This window comes from Strix aluco, chromosome 15 (genome assembly GCF_031877795.1).
Source record: "Strix aluco isolate bStrAlu1 chromosome 15, bStrAlu1.hap1, whole genome shotgun sequence".
NCBI lineage: Eukaryota > Metazoa > Chordata > Aves > Strigiformes > Strigidae > Strix > Strix aluco.
Genome location: NC_133945.1, coordinates 7,715,989 through 7,735,513, shown reverse-complemented (window position 1 = coordinate 7,735,513; position 19,525 = coordinate 7,715,989). Strand labels below are relative to the sequence as shown.

The 19,525-nt window shown below is 46.2% G+C and overlaps 2 protein-coding genes across 5 annotated transcripts in view; one reads left to right on the top strand and one right to left on the bottom strand.

Annotated features, from left to right (window-relative positions):
• TOM1L2 (target of myb1 like 2 membrane trafficking protein) overlaps positions 1 to 1,858 on the bottom strand; it is a 58,673-nt gene extending 56,815 nt beyond the window's left edge. For all 4 annotated transcript variants that reach the window (XM_074841507.1, XM_074841508.1, XM_074841510.1 and 1 more), the window contains exon 1: positions 1,774 to 1,858. In XM_074841507.1, coding sequence (XP_074697608.1) covers positions 1,774 to 1,825 — 52 coding nt within the window. In that variant the 5' untranslated portion in view covers positions 1,826 to 1,858. The remainder of the gene's footprint in view (positions 1 to 1,773) is intronic.
• Positions 1,859 to 3,524: 1,666 nt separating this feature from the next.
• On the top strand, positions 3,525 to 18,852 carry DRC3 (dynein regulatory complex subunit 3). The gene is made up of 12 exons (XM_074840858.1): positions 3,525 to 3,681; positions 5,083 to 5,199; positions 6,734 to 6,900; positions 7,486 to 7,632; positions 8,804 to 8,923; positions 9,842 to 9,954; positions 11,250 to 11,424; positions 14,418 to 14,549; positions 15,840 to 15,910; positions 16,699 to 16,822; positions 18,306 to 18,437; positions 18,608 to 18,852. Exons 1-12 carry the CDS (start codon positions 3,525 to 3,527, stop codon positions 18,719 to 18,721), a joined length of 1,569 nt encoding a protein of 522 aa, XP_074696959.1. The 3' UTR covers positions 18,722 to 18,852.
• Positions 18,853 to 19,525: the final 673 nt, after the last annotated feature.

The following is a 19,525-nucleotide window of genomic DNA, read 5'->3' as shown; positions in this document are numbered from 1 at the left end:
GAGTTAGAAAGCAGAAGGCTAGAAAAGCAGATTTTACTGCTAACGCCCCCCAACAATTCTTAAGTCTTAAGAAAGCCCCTTTAAACCACTTACTGATGCTAAAAGAAGCTGACAATAAAGAGATGAGAAATTATTGCCTTCCCTTAACAACACGCATTGTAGAAGACTTGTCCAAGCAGCACAGCAGCCAGCTGTCTGGGCAGATGTGGTCAGATGGCCAAACACAACAAAGCAAATTCACTTTAAAATCATGTTTAACTTTCCGTGTTCTCGTCATTATCCTCAAACTCTCAGCACTTCTCTCCCTAACCAGAAGAAATAAACACCCCAGATGGCTAAAGGAAAACAGCAAGCTATACATATGCTCCATATAGTCTGACAAAGCAAGAGTCCAGCCATCTTCAAAGCACAGCGCGAGACTCAGCCATTGAAGGGCCAATTACAAGGGGGTGTCTGCACGTGTGGGTGAGGAGACGGCTATAACGGAACTTCTGGGGTTTGAGGCCACGACCAGGTACTCTGCAAATTTTTTCCACTTTAATTTCTGAAGACACAAGTCTTCCATCATTCCATAAATTGATGTAGAGTAGCTATAGACTATACATAGCTATACAGTATACTATATATATTACCCCTAAATAAGGCATTATAATTACTGCTGCTTATGAAACAAATCAAGGAAACTAAGCGCATAGTTTCACTGGAGAGGGATGCTAGAGCAAGTGCTTTCAGCTGAACATCGCCTTAGCTTCTGGGACCGTACACCACAGTCCCCGCTCTGCAGGAACCTGAGCCAGTCTGTTGTTCTTTCCCATCGCAATGTGAGAGATCTTATATTTCTTCAGGGCCTAAGAGAAGAAAGCAGGAGGCAATGACAGCCCACCCAACCGCGGGCAAGTTATCAAACTCCGCAGAAGTGGTGCCCAGGCTTTCTCCCATGGCAACCCAGACCAAAACCAGACTTGCCACAGTTGAGAGTGAACACATCTGTGGGAGGGAGGGAGGGAGTAGACACAGCAACCCAGGAAGGCCTTGGCTAGCCGCACAGTGAAAGCGCACTCAAAATAACCTGCTAATGTCACCAAAGCATGAACAAAACCACAATTCAAGCTCCGGGCTGAAAACTCTAAACCACATCAACCTCCCTGCACATGCACAGGCCCAGAGAGGTTTCAGCACTTTGGGGAAAAGGTGGCTGAACAACAGGGTTGCTCTGTAACAAGGTGCTCACTCACATGCAGGAAAAGGAGCTGGGGGATGCAACAACTTTCCTTCATTCATCAACCGTCTTGAAGTGGAGTCACTTGACTCATGGCAAAGTGCCTGCCCAAAGCCACCACTACCCCACAACCCTCTGCTGCCCACAGAGCCCCCCACGATGCACACTAACCCCCAGAGACCCCCACTAAGGCCACCAAACTCGACAGCCCACCACCACCTCCAGAGCCCCATCAACCCTGAAATCCCTGCTACCCTCAGAGGCCCTCTCATACCTCCAGAGCCCCCCACCAGCCCCCACAGATGCCTCACCACCTCCAGAGCCCTCTATTAACCCTCAGAGATCCCCTCAACCCCCAAACACCTTCACTAAGCCTCACACCTCCCCCCATTAGCTCCAGAGCCCCCCGCGGGCCCTCACAGCCCCCCCACAGCCCCTCACCGGCCCCCAGAGCCCACTGCTGTCTCCACAGCCTGGAGCCCCCAACCCCTTCCCGAGGCCCCACGGGCTCTCCAGGCCCCCCTGGAGCCCCCCGCACCCCCCGGTAGCCTTACCGAGGCTCTGCCCCACCGGGGTGCTGAACGGGTTCCCCAGCAGAAACTCCATCTTGGGATGACAACAAACAGCGGCCCGGCGGCCCCCCCCTCCCCCACCCCGTCCTGACTGGCAGCGTCATCCACCAACGGCAGCTTGTTCTGCCAAGAGCGGCCCGCCTTCTTGCAGTCGATTGGACAATGGCTGGATGCCGCGTGGAATCATAGGCTAAGAAGTGTGCCCATCACTGTCAAGCGAGGGGCCCGCCCCCGCGGTAGTCCCGGCCCTTTCCACGCCCTCCGGTTGATGGACAGCAGGGACACCGCTATTGCCATTCTCCATTGGGCAACGGCCAAACCATTCTCTAATGTTACTGGGCAAGACAAACGCCAATCATGTGGGCTTTCTCCCGCCCCGAGGGCACGATACCGGCGTTGATTGGCTGACACGGATTTCTCGCGCTCTGATTAGCAGCCAGCCTTCCCACCCACTCGCTGACCATTGGCGGCTGAGCCTGTCACGTGGCCTCCCTCAGCAACGCGCCTGGGCTTCCTTAGCAACCGGGGCCGAGGCGCAGGTGGGGCCGGGCCTGGGGCCTTGGGGGTCGGGGGTGGGGGGGAAGAGGCTTGAGGGGCCGGGATCCGGGCCTGGGTGGGTCTCGGGGGGAAGGCGGCAGCTCACCTGGGTCAGAGCCACCCCGACAGGCACAGACAGGGTCCCCGTCCTGGGCCCTGCAGGGCCGGGGGGTGTCGGCGACGTGGCGGCACTGCCGAGGCCTCCTCGGTCCATACTGAGCACAGCCACAGAGAGGTGTGGTTTGGTAATTAAAAGCCATGACGAGGAGAGAACTCTCTAAACCCAGATGTTTATCCTTCCTGTCCTACTGTGCAAAAAATCAGCAGAACTTCTTCTGTAATTGCAGACATCTTACGCAAGCAAAAGTTTGACGATTGAAGTCCTTCACACTGATTCATTAACTGTGCACAGTTCTAGAAAGATAAGTAGTCTCATTGCCTCCCAGGCAATATTAGGGATATTTAAATGACAAAGCCAGGACAGAAAGTTTTGACTGACAGAATCGTCTTTTTCCCAACGCAAAGGTGCCCGTGTGCAGTTCTATATATTGACTGAACTAGACAGCCCTTACTATGGATCTGCATTAAGTGCCTTCTTCAGAAAATTGCTGTTGTTGATTATAAATTTTCCTCCTTCCTCAAATTTGTTTTCACTTTTATTATGATGTTGGTGTTTAAAATTTACTGAGCTGCTGTTGTTAATTCTTCTATGCTATAAATACATGCCTCTTAGTCTATAAATCAAACTTGCCTATAATGAGAAATGTACTTTTTAAAACTAGATTAAAAGGCACACAGAGCCTTGAATATGCCCTCTTCATGAAGACGGGTTTCAGCAACAGGTGATTGCCATGTGATAGACCGTTGCTGTTCAGAGGTGCTGCACAGGGCCTCCTTTCCTGCCCTCTTTACCTGGCCAAATTCTGGCATTCTTCATGGAAAACACTCTAACGTGGGGTGAAGTTTACAGTGCTGGGGCTGTAAGGCTGTGATTAGAGTCGAATCAGTGACTTTCTGATAAAAGTCAAAGTCTGTCTTTGATATCAGCTCTGAGGTATTAGATCTTCTTAATGCTCAGCTGTGCTCGTAGTTCCTGAGAATTGTCGTGCCTGTTCAATTAATGTTGGTAATAGTAGCCAGGCAGGGATTTTATTTCATTTTTCTTTTCTGTCCTTTAAGGCTAATACCATCTAAAAATGAGTCAGTTATATAATAGCATCGAGCCAAACATTATTGATGATGAAATGGTTCAGAAAGCTGTTGAAGAGCAGTGTCCAGAGGACATAAAAAAGCTTGTCAAAAGGGAAGGTATTAACTTTAAGGATGTGATGGAGCTACAGCTCAGTTTTAGAAGTGAGTATCAGATTATATACCTTTTTTCCTTCTTCTTTTGTTAGAGGGTAATAGAATTAAGCATGAAGTGGCTAACTGGCAATTAAACAATCACAATTAGCTTGGATTTCTTATGTGAAAAGTAACGTCTGGACTTACATTGTTAGTCATACCTGTATGAACTAGTTCCGTTAGAGAGAGCTGGGTGCTTTTGCTGAGGGGTAACTTTAAAGTTGCTTAACTTTATGCTATCATTGTCACTGCTATTCTTATTTAACATTTATATTGTGGTGACACCTACAGGCCACAGGCCTATTGGGCCCTTCTGTACGTGGACAAATCAAACCCTGGGCGGGCTCTGCCATCCCTGGCGATTACGTGAGAGCGCTATTTGGTAGATTATGGTGATTACAGTCCAATTCGGTGGCTTCCTCTGGTCATCCATAGCATTATCGCAGCTTGCCTCTTACTGTCAAACCAGTCATAAACTTGCATTCGAAAAATGAAAAGGAAGAACGTTTGGCTCAACATTTGAGTATTTTAGGGGTAGGTAATTTCATAGGCAAAAATCTGCTTTTGATTATTCATTGCGTGCTCCAGTAAAATAATGTATTAGCTGAGTTCTTCAGAGCAGACTCCCTGTTACCTGGCCCTGCATGTATTTATTTGCAAATACAAAAACCAGAACTATGTGAATATTTTCTGTGTGCAATTCCTTGCTTTCCTCTGCACTCACTGAATGATGATAGCAGCAGAGCAGCTAATGAAATCTTCTGGGAAGCCATTGCAGGGGCAAAGAGAATTGGGAGTGAGAATGTGCTGTATTTTCTGTCACTGTGGTCCTAATGTTTTGCTGTACTGCCTAATGACCTGACCTTGTGATTCTGTTTTTGGAGAAAGCTAAATGCAGGGATATTGATTAGTTCTAAACTGCAGCCTTCACAGAAAGAGTAGACCCCAACTTTCCCTCCTGTGATGAGAATCCCAGGAGCAGGAGAATAATTTACAAAAAGTAGCTGGCCACCGCTAGCCTGCAAATGCAGAGAAAAGCAGGGTCTTGTTCCAAACCTCCCTCTTGGAGCTGGAAAGGAAAATGAAGGTCAAGGTCTCGTAGTGGTGGATTCATAAAGCCACTCTTGACTGCAGGGCCGTAGTCAGCATCCCCTCAGCGACTCATTGGCATCGCTGATGAGCAGTGTGCGCTGGTGCAGGACACTGAGGTTAACTGGGCTGTTTCACTGAAATCTCGTCCAGCCAGTGGACCTCTCAGCTCTCTAGGGCAGTCATCACATGCCACCGTACTCTGCTGAAAATCATTTTGGAGGTAAGACGGGACATGTTTTCCTTGTGCAAGATAGCGTGTCCGCTAAACTGAAAGCTGTCTCACATGGAAAGCAATTTTTTTTTTTCCTGTGGCTTTAGATGTCCTGCAGATTGATAATCTGTGGCAGTTTGAGAATCTGACTAAACTGCAGCTGGACAACAACATCATTGAGAAGATAGAAGCCCTGGAGAGTCTGGTTCACCTTGTCTGGCTTGGTAAGATACAGGCGTATGAGGTTGGATGCCTTCACAGGTGCAAAGCAATCTGTGATAAAGCCAGGATGTCGCATTCCTTCTCAAACACGACTGATAGGAGCTTTCCTAGGGAAGGCTGTCAGCTGTCTGTGTGTTTCCTCATTTGACTGTCAAATGTCAAAATGCCTGAATATCAGAGCTGCAAAACAATCCTTCAAATGTTTAAAAACTGGGTTTAATACATTTGGTGTGGCAGGAACGGGAAGCTGAGATTTTAAGGTTGTTTCCAGGGTTTGTACTCATATTTGGAGGTGACTTTCAGGGTATTTATGGAAACACCTCTGTGATTTAGAAGCCTGTACTCTGTTTTCAAAGCTAATGCAGGCATTTCAGAGCCTAGAACCCACAATCTTTACCCCTATATGCTTAAGTCATCATCATTGTCCCGAGAAATGCCCATTCTTGTAGTCTCACATGACTACTTTTGACAAAAACTCAGGATGCTGATAGCAGCATCACAGCGTGGCGCAGGTTTTGATGCTGGGCAGATCAGTGAGCTTGCTGCTACAGATGCGTAGCTTAGAGCATTCTCTGGGAACTGCAGCTACGTTTCTGGCTGACAGTGTAAATATATCCTCAGCCGCCTTGGAAAATAGCATACAGGGCTTCGGTGCAGAAGCACATCGTGAAATGTCTGATGGGTTCTTCCGCCCAGTTGTCTGCACTGTTCTGCTGCACAGATGACTAATGCACTTGTGAATCAACAGCTGATCACCACAACGTAAGCAGAGGGTTTTGAAGCACGCTCGTCGTTTCGTTTGCCCAAAGGCCTCAGTGGTTCAGCAGCTGCTGCATGGGTGTCTCAGCCATCCAGGGGTGGGGTGATGCAGACAGCTGGTAACTTCATCAACTATCTTTGGACTCCTGAATGGTTCGGTAGTGGCCTGAGGGCAAGTACTACCCTTAGACATGATGAATGTAGGTATTAGGATAGATGTTCTGGCAGGATAAGAGGAAATATCAACGAATGAAATAGCTGAAGTGAGTACATGCCTCTGCATACCTCCATTGACAACAGGGCGACTGTACGCATGGGACTGGCATATGTTGGTCTCGTGGGAATGACCATGACAGTGGGCATTGGTGTAGCAGGCAAGAGTCTGCAAGAAACAAGGCACTGAGTGTCAAATTTGTCACAGAAATACCCCCATTTTAGGGCATTTCCCCACCTCTTTTCTTGTATTTTGGGTTCTACAAGGTAGAAATCGCTTTCAGGTTGTATATGTGGCCTCTGCGTGAAATGCCTTCAACTGTTCCTCTCATTTAAAAGTTGCATGGACAGTTGCAAGGAGATGTGTACATCACTTCCTGACCCAGAGAACGATGATTTATTGCTGAGCTTTTCCTGTGGGACACTGAACACCCCTGACGAAAACATTGTATATAAACTCCTAAATCAAGAACCAGGCTAAATGCAAGGTCTGAATCAGGGCATTCTGCTAGAAATAATTCAACTTTTGCTTGTAATACTTCTGATTTCTAAACTCTTCCCCAGACTTGTCCTTCAACAATATTGAAGTAATTGAGGGCCTGGATACGCTTGTCAAGCTGCAGGACCTCAGTCTCTACAATAACAGAATATCTAAAATTGAGCATATGGACACATTGCATGAGCTGCAGATTTTCTCCATAGGAAAGAATAACTTGACCACACTGGAAGATGTGAGTGCTTCTTGTTTTTGCAAATGTTCCCTGTCAAAGGATTAAATATTCTAAAACTGACATTTGCCACTGTGTCTGAGCTCCTCCTTAGAGGAGAAAATTAGGATTTCACTGCCTTTGTAGTTATGGTTTTGGTAAGCTGTCCCAGTGTTAAGTGCTTACTACAGCTATTTCTCTTTTAGGTTATTGACTCATGGGGGCCCGGTTCTGTTGCTGCTATCAGCCATAGCAAAATTCCTGTTGGTTCCCATGAAAGCTGGAAAAGGATTAAGTAGCTGTGTATGAGAAAGGAGGGAGAAGAGACTAGGATTTATTTGGGTACTTTTGAGGGCAGTTTACCAATCTAAGACCTGTGATTTGTCCACTCCATCTGCCTTCTCTCTACACCCATCATTTATATATTCACAATGTGAATTTAAATATTTCCTTTCCTGAAAGCGTTAGAAACTCATAATTTAATGTTGCCTGGGTTTGGCAGCAGGGCAGAATACGTATTGCAACATCATTGTAATAAGAGCAACGAATTTCAAGGCTGTGTGTTTCCTGAGCACTGGGAAGTACAGCATCTCTTTTCCCTTGGCACAGGTGATCTATCTCAGGAGATTTAAAAACCTTCGGACACTGAATCTCAGTGGGAACCCTTTCTGCGACAATGAGCAGTATATGCTGTTTGTTGTTGCTCATCTTCCAGACCTGGTGTACTTGGACTTCAAGCTCGTGAGTGACACCACAGTAAGCATTTCTGCATTCCCTGCTTGTGAAATCAGGCAAGAGCATCTTACAGAGCATTTGCTTTGTTGGTATGCCAGCAATATTCTAGCATTCAGGGCAGGTTCCCTGCAGAAATTAGGCTTACAGAAACACGCAGTGTTTATTCTGCCTCCACCTAACAGCTGTGAACCTGTAGGCCAAATTCTATCAAATCTGACAGAGAGGTAGAGGTGTCAGAGGCATGATGTCTTCACAGATTTTGTGAAAATCAGCAGCTGTGTGTGGGAGAGGGGCCTGGTTAATGTTGCCACAGAGAGGCTGCAGCGTGAGTGCAAGCCTTCTTCGAGATCAGAAAATGTCTTGAGGCATGGATCCAGGGGAAGGGAGGCTTGGTGGTCCTGCTGCTCGCTGAGCAATTTATTTCAGTAGTGGACTGACAGACTATCCAGGCAGGGAGGTGCCATCGAATGCACTTCCCGCGCTTGATTTCTGAGAACAGCACAGTGTATCCACACCAGTAACCCGTGGGACTGCTTTTAGATCCCAGCTCAAAGGAACAAAGCAGGGTTTTTTGGTTTGGGATGGTTTTTAGTAACAAAAGAACACGATTCATTGTAAATTTGTTTAGCATGGAGCAGGAGCTGTACTTGTACATTACTCTTACCATAGGATTGGAAAGGCTGGCCGGGTCATTGAGTCCAGTCCCTGCTCATACAGAGAGTATGTCATGGAATTGCATACTTAAATTTGTGAAGCTTCAGTTTCCAGCTAATTAGATTCTTGTCCCTGCTACTACTTTGACATCCATTCCTCTGAAGAGCCTTCTCCTCCCTAGTAAATGTATTAAACTTGCTAGCTGATCAAATCAGAGCTCAAATTCTGGAAGTCAAAACAGGGCCTCCTGCTAAAAGAAAAAACAACCCTAAAGAAGAGGAAATGGGGAAAGAAAAGTTTCCTGGGACTGAATCAGCTCAGATGAATTGAATGCAGAGTCAGAGTAATGTGCCAACAAAAAATGGGATGAGGAGTGGATTAGAAACTTCAGAAGTAGTTTAATAAAAGGCCCACAAAGAGATGGAGATGCAGATGTCACTCAGGTACGTGTTCTAGAAAGATCAAATTCTTATGCCCAGATTTGTTGAGCAATGCTGGATAATCTAATGAAAATATTTTCTTTGTTTGCATTTCTCAGCGAGAAGTTGCAGTTTTAACGTATCAAGATCATACTAAGCCGTTGGAACATGAGGAGGCTCAGGCTCTGGCTCAGCTGGAGGAAAACCAGGCAAAGCAGAAAGAGCTGGAGTACCACAAGGTATGTTTTCTTTGGCTGGTTTGTATTGTCTCAGGAGAAAGAAGCACAACACATATTGACTTCTCTTTTACCTGCTTGAAGATTTAATGAGAGGTTAACATTGACTGTGCTAAAACTAAGGCTAGGATTAATCTCTGTGATCTCTGAATCTCATCTTTTGAATAAAAACAGGAACTGCTGTAGAATACACATGACGTGGGGGAACATAATTCTCTTGGCTGAACAATGAAACTGCAGATATAGACCCTGCAAAGCTAAATAGTAAATCATACCCGAGGATCTTATCAGCCTGACATGAGATTAAGAAAATTACAGGTCTGAGGGAACTGTTAGCATTTTCGTGGTGCAGTAACTTGTTTTTCTCCATCATCACACTAAGTTAATGCTTTTCATTAGTTTTATGGTTAGACTCTTCAGAGCTTTCAGAGATCACTGTAGTCCTGTGAGCAGACTGAAAACCAGACCAGGCAGAATGATGCTTTCAGTTATGGCCTGGCTCTGTGTTCCAGACCTCTAGAAGATCAGACTGGCTGAAGAGCAGGAGGCGGTTAAGTGGCAGGGAGGACACCTGCAGCTCTTCCTTCCGCCCCTCCACAAAGTCCACTGACTCTTTATCTGAAAGGCTTAATAACCTTGCAGTATGTGGTTGCATGTAATAATGTCTTGTATAAGATTAAACAGTGTTTTCTATCCTTAGGCTAGAGAGTTCTAGCAGCAAAGCTGCATGTGAACCAGGATGGTTTTCACTCCAGTTGCAGGGTGCTTTCATGCCTTGGTTGGTATATCCATTGTGTTGGTATCGCTGTCTCTGCACCACTGTTCCTTTGCTGGTAAAGTGCTTACAGGAGAGACACATCCTGAGGACTGGCAGCAGGTTGGCACTTTATTTTACTTATATTGCTCTGATTCTCTTCAAAGGCAGCCTTTGTTGAGTACCTGAATGGATCATTCCTGTTTGACAGTATGTATGCAGATGACACAGAAGCTGCCAAACTGGCTCACCTCCCTGGAGTGGGTGACCTGCTGCAGGCATATCCTTCCTGGGTTTAGAATACCTACAGCTAAAATGGAATGCCTTGAGTTAAGAAGGAGGTGCATCCACAGGGACTCTTCATCCGTTGCTTTTGTCCAGGGCTGAAAGCTACATTGATCTAAGATCTGAGAGTCTGTGTTCAATTTTGGAATGGTACCAAAAAAACCACTGCAAGACCGTAAGACCACTGACAGCTTTAAGGCTTGATATCTCATGAAATAGGAAGGCTACAAACAAACGGTTTATATTACTGGCAAGCTGGCCAACCCAGTTTGAAACAACCCATTTTTAAAACCACTTGTTTCTATCACCAACAGGTTGTGAGATTCCAGCATTTTAAATTCTCACTATTGTAATTACCATATTCCCTTTCCTTCGCTGGAATCAAACACAGTTTTGGTAGCCTTCTTTTCTGACCCTTCGAGAACCAAAGCTTTGTACTTACTTTAAGTCTGGAATCCACTTAAAGTTTAAAATGAGCTATAAGATAAATCTCTGTCAGTTAGATTGTAAGAGCGCAGTTGCTAAAATCATGTTGAAATTGAAGTGGTAGGAGATAGGAACAGACTAATCAGAATGATATGAGTCGCATATCTCCCAAGCTGACAGAGCTGGCAACATGAAGTTTTCAGGCCAGCACTTTTTTCTGATCATTTCTCCTACATGGGGCGATCAGAAAACAGACACTTTTTTTTTTCTTTTTTCTTTTCTCATTCAGATTAATAGAGCATTGTCAAGGCCAGTAACTTGACCTTCCTTAAAATTGCATTACACTGTTGGGGAAAAATGCATCACGGCTTAACTACAATAGACTCTAGAAACAATTCCATTGCCAAGATAATAACAGAAGAAAAATTGATGTTATTTTTGTGATGCTACCAAGTCAGTAGTTTATTCTGTGCTCTGGCTGTAGGCTCCAGAGCTGTATTTATTAACTACGCAGGCACTGTATTCACACTTGTGAAGACAGATAGGGTTGTATGCTTCATTCTGCTTCTGTGTCAGAAAAGAGTCAGAGAAGTGTATGTATTTCCTTTTCTTCCTCAAGGCCTTTTTCCCCTCAAGTTGCCACAGCTTTCTCCATACCCTCAAGGTAGCAAAATCCTGTGCATAAAATGTGACTGAGTGACCCAGTCCTGCCACAGACAGACCACTTGGCAGCCTGCTCCCAGCGAGAACCACGGAGCTGACATAACAGTAACTTGTAACTCTTGATGCTCACATCTGCAGAGGTAGAAGGAACATAGCATGTTGCTCCACTGAACAAGCAAAATACCTTGACTCTGGTGTCACATACAGGAAGGAGTTTGTCTCAGTTTGTGAGAACCTATTTAACTATGGTCTGAAAGAGTATGAAAAACGAGAAGCTGAAGTCTCCGATTTCTACGAAAGCCTTCATGAAGCGTTAACAGCCAACCAGCAAGAAGGCAGGAAAATAATCCTAGACTTTGAAAATCGGAACAAAAGGGTAATGTTGTCATACTTTAGTTTGTTTGATACATGATTTCTCTACATCATATGCCAGCTTTTAATTTCACTGAGAATGAAGGTAACTCCATTAAAATTAGGAAAATTATTCTAGATTTATACTGCTGTAATAGGAATCAGTACTTGATCCCTAATGGCAGAATCACAGAGTGGTTGAGGTTGGAAGGGACCTAAGGGAGTCATCTGGTCCAGCCCCCTGCTCAAGCAGAGCCACCCACAGCAGGTTGTCCAGGACTGTGTTCAGACAGCTACTGAGTATCTCCAAGGATGGAGATGCCACAACCTCTCTGGGCAACCTCTTCCACAGAATCACAGACTGGTTTGGGTTGGGAAGGACCTTAAACACAATCCAGTCCCACCCCCCTACCATGGGCAGGGACACCTTCCACCAGCCCAGGTTGCCCAAAGCCCCGTCCAACCTGGCCTTGAACCCTTCCAGGGAGGGGGCAGCCACAGCTTCTCTGGGCAACCTGTGCCAGTGTCTCACCACCCTCACAGGGAAGGATTTCTTCCTTAGATCTGATCTAAATCTGCCCTCTGTCAGTTTAAAACTGTTAGCCCTTGTCCTATCAGTTTTCCAGTGCTCAGTCACTGATCTCTGTCTACCCGTTTCTCACAGTATAAATCTATACCAGGAAAAATTATTGTGTTAGCTAATATAATGTCATTAACTAACATAATGTTAGAAGTTTTTTTAGTACTTTATTAGGAGAAGAATTTGGGGATTGAAGTTTCAACCCTTTGGGCAAACCACAAGTAGCTAACACTGACAGCCTTTAGCGATACTGGAAATTCAGCATAGGACAAAATTAACATAGCACAGTGTTATTTTATTGGCCACAAAGATAAAGAACTTTCAAGGCTTTACAGAAAAAAGGTGGCTAAACATGGTGGGGTTTTTTACTTTTCTTTTGCCATCCAGAAAATTTACCAGTCTTTATGAAAACAGAAATGCTCAACCTTCTTTTAGTTTAAATATTTTTAAGTAAATTTGAAAAATATGGAGAGATTTATCACACTCCCCTTCTCTTTGAGTCCTTCAATAGCTCTTCCTTCATTGAAAAAGGGGGAAGAAAAAGAAGGAGATTGCAGGGTATTCAGTTTGTTTTCAAGTAGTTTTCTACTTCAGGTCATTTTGTCAACAACATCTCAAAGAACTTTAACAGAAAAATTACGTAAAGTTATCGTAATGCATTTCTAGTCTTTTTAAAGCAGAAACTATCTTTTTTTCATTCTGCTCAACTACAGCCACCCATTGTGGCTGCTAAGGGCGTAGCTTCTAGCTGGATCCCTTTCTGACCACGTATAATAGATGGATCATTATTTTGTTTCCACAGAAAAAATAAGGGGAGGCTAAAGCCTGGTAACACTGTCAGCTGAGCAGAGCGAGTCCCTGACAACTGACACCGGGCAGAGTCACGAGCACTGGCTCCCTTTGAAAACCAGGTCACTTTTATTTAGGTGCCTTGTCACACGCTGGCAGCCTGCTGAGTCACTCTGCGCCCAGGTCCTTGAACCTTGCTGACTCATGCTGGCAAGCTGGCTCCATCAGCTCTAGTCCGGACAGGAGTTTGCAGCCTCACCAGAAGGCAACAGAAAAAGATTGATATGTATATTCAGTTAACTTGTGCTTGAATTCCCAATATATCCTCCTTTTTTTTAAAAAAAAGCCACAAAAAATACAAAACCAACCAACCCAAAACCCCAAAATCAAACCCAAAGAGACATGGCTGAGGCCAGATTTTGGCCCTTTGTCTTTGTCCAATGACCTGCAGGCTCAGCTACGGTTTGAGCTGCAAGAACGGGGCACAGTGGTCAGCGTGACAGTTTTCATATAAATACTGGAAGAGTTGGCGTCAAAACTGAATGCTGTATTTTAACAGCATTTGCCCATTCTTTTAAAATTGCTGGGAGAGTTCAAAAGGTGCAGAGGTCCCAGCAGTCTGAAATCTGTAAGCAATTCCTAGGGGTTGTTTGTCTCCCTGTAATCCTTTGGCTTGGGTAACCTGCAAAATAACTCTGCTCTCTGAAGTTGGTGAAGGAGCAAAGAAGCATTAAAGGCCTTTAACTCTGAAGTTACTGCTCCCAGAGGTGCGGCTTGAATGGCTGGGGAGCCTTTTGAGCCTCCTAACTTGTTTATATTAGAAAAGAAGATACCTTGTTCTCCCCTTCCCCCCTTTTAACACTGCAAAGTTGGGGTAATCTAGTCTGTTTGTTCAGACACAAGTCTTGGCAATGGTTTTCATCAAAATTCTGTAGTTTAGCCCATTCCATTTCCTCTCAGAAGTGGATTAGACATGTTAAAACATGTATATTTTTTTTCACCCTATTAATGTTTGATTGTTAACTTATTTCGAACAGACTTGAAAATAATACATTGCTCAGCACAAGAGGATTTTTTTTTGATCCAAGAAATCATAAATCTTGTCTGATACAAAACTGACGTCAATATTTAATTCTGAAGGGCAATAAATCCTTGCTGTAAGAGGAAGGCAGGCAATGATAGGTATTCCATATTCAGAATAGTAAATCCTGACCCTACAGAAGTCAATCAAGATTCTCCTTGACATGAAGGGGATCAGGATTTAGGCCTGCATTTCTTTCCACGAAGTAATTGTTAATCTCTTCTTCATGGCCAGCAATGTCAAGAATCTAATATTTGTATTTTTTTACTTGAAAAGTGTCAGAAGGCGAACCAAAGTTGGAAGCATAGAAGGGGCAAAGTCTTCTGCTGACTGGAGGATGAGGAAGCGTTTTCACCGCTTCCACTGCATTGCCCCTGGATCGTTAGTGCAGTAGCATACCTCAGCACTGTTGACTACCCAGTATGTAAATCTGGAGACTTCCTGAATCATCACATTTCATTTCAGCTAATCAGCAGCAGGAACTTTTCTCACATATGTAACAAGTTAATTAAATTGCAATGGAGTGCTGAACACAAACTATAAGTAATTTATGTATCTCTGTGTTTAGACGCTGGATGAGATTCATCATGCCAGTAGTTATGATATTGCTGAGTCTAAACAAGCTGAGTACAAGGAGGACATACTTCAGCTGTCAGAAGCACTCATGACCTTGGAAATGCTGATAAGTGACCAGCTGGAGGTAAGGGTCAAGCACACACCAGTGAGACCTCACATCCAGAACACGGTGGGGGTCATTTTTCTGTTGCTGCACCCCTCTGTTTAGTAGCCCACTGCACAAAGAGGGGGGCATAGGTCTTCCAGTCAGGCTAATGGTTTGTCTCTATCTTATTCTTTCTCTGCTCAGAGTTGATCTGGGTCAGATCAGGCCCTGGACATTGATCCATTGCAACAGATTGCTGCTTCTTAGAGCAGCGCACAGTATGTTCTTTGCATCTATCCAAGCTGATTTCCTAGACTTTAGAGAAAGGGACCCGAGGTCATTCAGTCATTTTACAGGTCTGCATACAGAAGTCGCTGCCTAGCATGGGGTATGCATTTGGGATTCTAGAGGTGTAGTTCTTTGAAGCTGATCTTTGCTATGAATAAGATTACACACAGTCCTGCTCAGCTTACTGCATTTGCTTGCATAATAGCTGGCTTTTTTCTCCCCAGACTTTTCCTCAAAAACTAGGGCAGGGCTGCTAATGTGCATCTTCATTAAAAAAAAAAAAAAGTAATCTGTTTAAAAATGAGCAGGCAGGAGCTGTGGCCTGCGTGCAAGCAGATGCAGCAGTTTATTTTTGTGGATGTGCACGACAGCAGCAGCTCAAAATGGATTCCTCACTGCATCAGGATGGTGCCTTTTAGTGTTTTCTGAATTGGTCCTCACGTATCTGCAGTCACTGATGGAATAAGCAGAGGCATTTCTCCCTGGGTGAAGCGCAGATGCATTTCTCTCATCAGGTGGCTGTGTTTGATCTGTTGTATCAAGGCATTTAAGTGCAACACTTCACAGATTCTCCATCAGCCATTTTTGAGAGAGGTAATAGGCAGCAGCAATTTTAATTTCTGAGGACTAAACTAAAAGCTGCAGTAAGCCCAGGCATTGGTTATGCTTCCAAGAAGAGGCTCTTCATACACACAAGGAGACTGCAGGATGGCAGCATACAGGAATACAGCTCTCTCCGTGCATTACTTAGGTGAGGGTAAGAAGGATCAGCTGGCTTGCTCCAGACGCCGGGTAAAGGTATTCAGTCAACTTCCATCCAATAAACTGATTCTGATTTTCTGTCCCTGAAGGAGGAGAGAAAATCTTGCAGCACTTTCAGAACACTTTAAATGCTTGAGGCAGTGCGGTTTCTGACTGTGCTAATAACAGCAGTGAGTCCAAATTATAATCAGTTGTATATTCTTCCTAGAGTCCCTGACTCCCTTTTATGTTTATGCAAGTTTTCATTGTAATATTTCCTCTTTTTTCCCCTCTGTTAAGGAACTATTAAAGGAATTTAAAAGAAACATTGCTGACATAGCATCGACATTCATTGAAAACGTTAAAGGGATATATCCTTTTCACAGGATGTTGGCCTGGACCTCCCTGTGATGTACGTATACCTCACCTCTAAACCCAGAAATGAGCCATCAGTATAGGATTTTTTTTTTTTTTTAAATCAACAGAAAAAGTCTTTTCCCAGATTTATAGGAATGGTCATTTAAGGTGACCAGCTTCTTTCTGTGGGCACTCTGGAGAGCACAAAAGGCTCTAAGTTCTCCTGTGCTGAAAGTCTGTAGAACTCATGCAGCTTTCTCCGCCTTGGGAATCTTCCTTTCTTCTCTGCACAGCCATGACACAACCATGGGAAGATCTGGTTAGACTGTTTTCTACGTACATTCTTGCCATAGCAGCCAATGAAATACCTACAATTCTTGTTGAAGTTTCTTTAAATGGCCTTCATTTTTGTGTTGTTGTTGTCTTCTGGAACAAAGTGAGATGAGGATAGCAAAGTGCTTCAGTGGCAGGTTACGCTACTTTAACTATAGAAATCTGTTGGCCTGGTGCAAATAATTGCACCATATTCAGAGCTTAATTTATATCCTGGGAGGCCTCCCTCAGTTTCCTTTGCAAACCTAGGCCTGCTCCCAGTTCTGTGTAATATACAGCAGTGAGCATGAGCCCCACCGTGTGATGAAGCAGAAAGGGTGTATCCTGACATCACAGCAGTTTCTGGCAGCAGCCAGGCTCTTTCCTGAAGCAGCCCACTGTGAGGACACTCAGTCTCTAGTTACAGGAGGTTATTTCAGCTCTATAAGTGAGTGGTGTGGTCAGCTTTTTCCTTAACTATCTTCTTTACGATGACCCAGTGCCGGGACCTGGAAAACCGTCACCATGAAAAGCTCCTAGAGATCTCCATCACCACACTGGAGAAATCAGTCAAGAATGAGCTTGACGAGGATTTGCCAGATGACGTTCGAATGGTGAGGGCCCTAAAATACTCATCTCTGCTAGGGAGTCAGCAAGAAGAGGCCACAGCCTCTTCTCAGAAGGGACAGGGTTTCCAGCAGGCCGGATAGAGCTAAAGCCATGGCTAAACCAGAGCATAACCTCCTCCCAAGAGGCCCGAGCCACTTGGCTGAGCTGCGGTGCCACCGGCCATCTCCGCTGACCAGGACAGAGGATAACTGCACTGCAGGTTTCCCTGGGTGCTGCCAGAGCTGGTGGTAGCAGCCCAGGAGAGGTGCTGAGCGAGTCTCTCTCCTGCCTCCAGCACAACTCGCTTCCCTGGCTGATTTCCAGTCATCCCCAACCAAGCAGGCCCTTAGGCAGTGTCTTTGCTGTGCTCACAGCTGGTTTTGTTCAGATTCTCCCTGCTCCCCCAGGAGGGTCCAAACACCCCTCTGGCTTCCTTGCACCGGGGCTCTGTTTGCCTCCGTGGTTTCAAAAGCTCTCCCTCGAGCTCCCCAGCTCCTGAGCTGATCTGGAGGCAGGATATGACATTTCAAATGCAGCCTTCCACTGAGCCCTCAGTCTTGCTGTGATAGCAAAGATCCCAGGAGCCTTTCAGAAAGCACAAAGATCGTTGCAGTGCTCCAGTCAGCAACGCTGCTGACCTTTTTGCCTCCATTATTCCTTCATTTAGTAGCTAAATGACTTGAGTTTTGCATTTGCTGTGGTTTTGCTCTGTCTAGATTATCCCAGCCCTTCCATTACTCCAGGTAATCGAGAGCTGACGGACACAAAACAGACCCCTCAGCCCCCCCGGGGCAGCTCCCTGCTTTATGGCCTGTGCAGATGGCTGCAGTTACGCACCGTTGCTGTGCACCCATTTTGCCTCGCTGCCATCCATTTCCACGGAGAAGCAATCTTCATTTGTTCAACAGCTGCACTCAGCTGCAGGAGGAGAATCATTACGGTTTAGCGAAGCCACCCTCTATTTAGAGCCATGGGGGAAGTCACTGCTTCGATGAGAGGCTGGGACTCTCCAAAAAATGAAGATTTACAGCCAGTGCCACCAGTACAAGAGACCCTTCCAAGTGTGATTTTTCCACTTCTCGCACCTGCTGGGCCAGGCGTGCTGGAGCATATTGCAGCCTTGCTTCAACACCAGCTGCCCGCAGGGCCCTGCCATGTGCTGTGAGGCAGCCCTGCCTGCACCAGAGCCCACAGCAGCAGCAGAGATTTGCTGCCTGCTCCAGCAGAAGAGGCCAAGGGTGCTGCCTCAGTTTCCCCACCCGTATTAGGGATACTCCATTACATCCTTGCGAGGCCCAGACGCATCCTCACGAAGGGTAGAGCACTGGATTCATCCCGATGACTGGGGCTTTGTCAGTTTGAAACAGAGGGTTGATTTTCTTCCCCCGAGCGTTGCAGTTACTGTGCTTCTAGTTCTGAGCTCGGCTGCTTTTGCTGTGTGCCCGCCTCCCCCCCCTCCTCCCCTCATCCGGTCACGTTACCTCCTAGCTTCTTGGGGACAAAACCACCATTGTCAACGCAGTCAACGCGTCCCATGGCAGCCGCCTGCTGAAGATTGATAAGCGAGAGAGTGACATCCTCAGCAACACCTACCGCTGGCAGGCCTCGGTGACAGAGAAGGTAAGACACCCTCATGCTCAGGGGGATGGGGCACAGACAGGTCTGGCCCAAGCGGTGGGGACGCTGCTAGGAAAGCTCCTAAGCTTTTCTGGAGACCTCTGTGCTCCAGGGAGCCAGGCAAGGGACCCTGGCAAGCCTGTGGATTCACTGCTCACTTCCAATCTGTTCAGATTTTCCAAAACGAGATCGACAGAAACCGCGACCGTGTCAAAGAGATCGTTCAGTACATCGACAATCTCCAGGAGGAGCTGGATAACACCGAGATCCTGGAGCTGACAAAATAGGTCTGCCACGGGCTGGGCAGTGGGGATGGCTGTCTCTCTATCCCCGAACTGCCTGGGACGTTTCAGGCCAAAAGCATTCTTCTTCCATCCCACCATAAACTGCAAATAAAAGATACTTATTGACTGGAAAAGCGTATGAAGCTCTGTCTCTTCCATCATGCTGGCATGAAGCCCGTGCAGACAGAGCTCAGACCTGCTCACGAGGGGTTATGGATCAGCTGCAAGCTGATTGAACCAAATCATCGTAGCATATCATCCCTGAAAGCTTTGGTACCTGCAAGCACAGTGGCAGGAACCTGCGAGCCACAGACACATGGCAGCAGCCTGGGAGAGGAGTGCTCTCCATCAACCCACCCCCAGGATAACAGCAGGTTTCCAGCTCAGCGAGCACAAGGCCGGCGGGGGCTCTGCGTGCCCAGGAGCCTTGTCTTCTCGCCGCCTCTCGCACAAGCAGCTTTCTGCAGCGTGAACAGAGCAGTCCCCCGGCTAGCAGGAAGGGAAATCAATGGTTCCACGGGAGCTCACACACCGCCGCTCGCAACAGCCAAGCGAGGAGTCATTAATTCCCCTCCTTGCTCGGTGACAGCAGCTGCTGCGCTCACTTGTGGGCAGCTTCGGAGGAATGATGCTGGCCAGGGCGGTGCTGCTGGAGGCAAACGGCGAGGAGAAAGGTGGGAAGGTTAAACGAGAGGGTGGCTGCGTACACGCTCTGGGGAGAGACTGGGTCTCTCTGAAAGCCCCTGGGCTGGTGCTGCCTGTCACGCACAGATTTAGCTCGTAGTACCCTCTAAAGATGGCAGGAGC

Bases quoted from the DNA above. Each gene is read 5' to 3' on its own strand.
- DRC3 (XM_074840858.1), top strand. From the start codon at position 3,525: ATGAGTCAGTTATATAATAGCATCGAGCCAAACATTATTGATGATGAA. The intron at 8,924-9,841 runs GTATGTTTTCTT...TTCTCTTCAAAG, and splicing joins AAGAGCTGGAGTACCACAAG to GCAGCCTTTGTTGAGTACCT. The intron at 14,550-15,839 runs GTAAGGGTCAAG...CCCTCTGTTAAG, and splicing joins TGATAAGTGACCAGCTGGAG to GAACTATTAAAGGAATTTAA.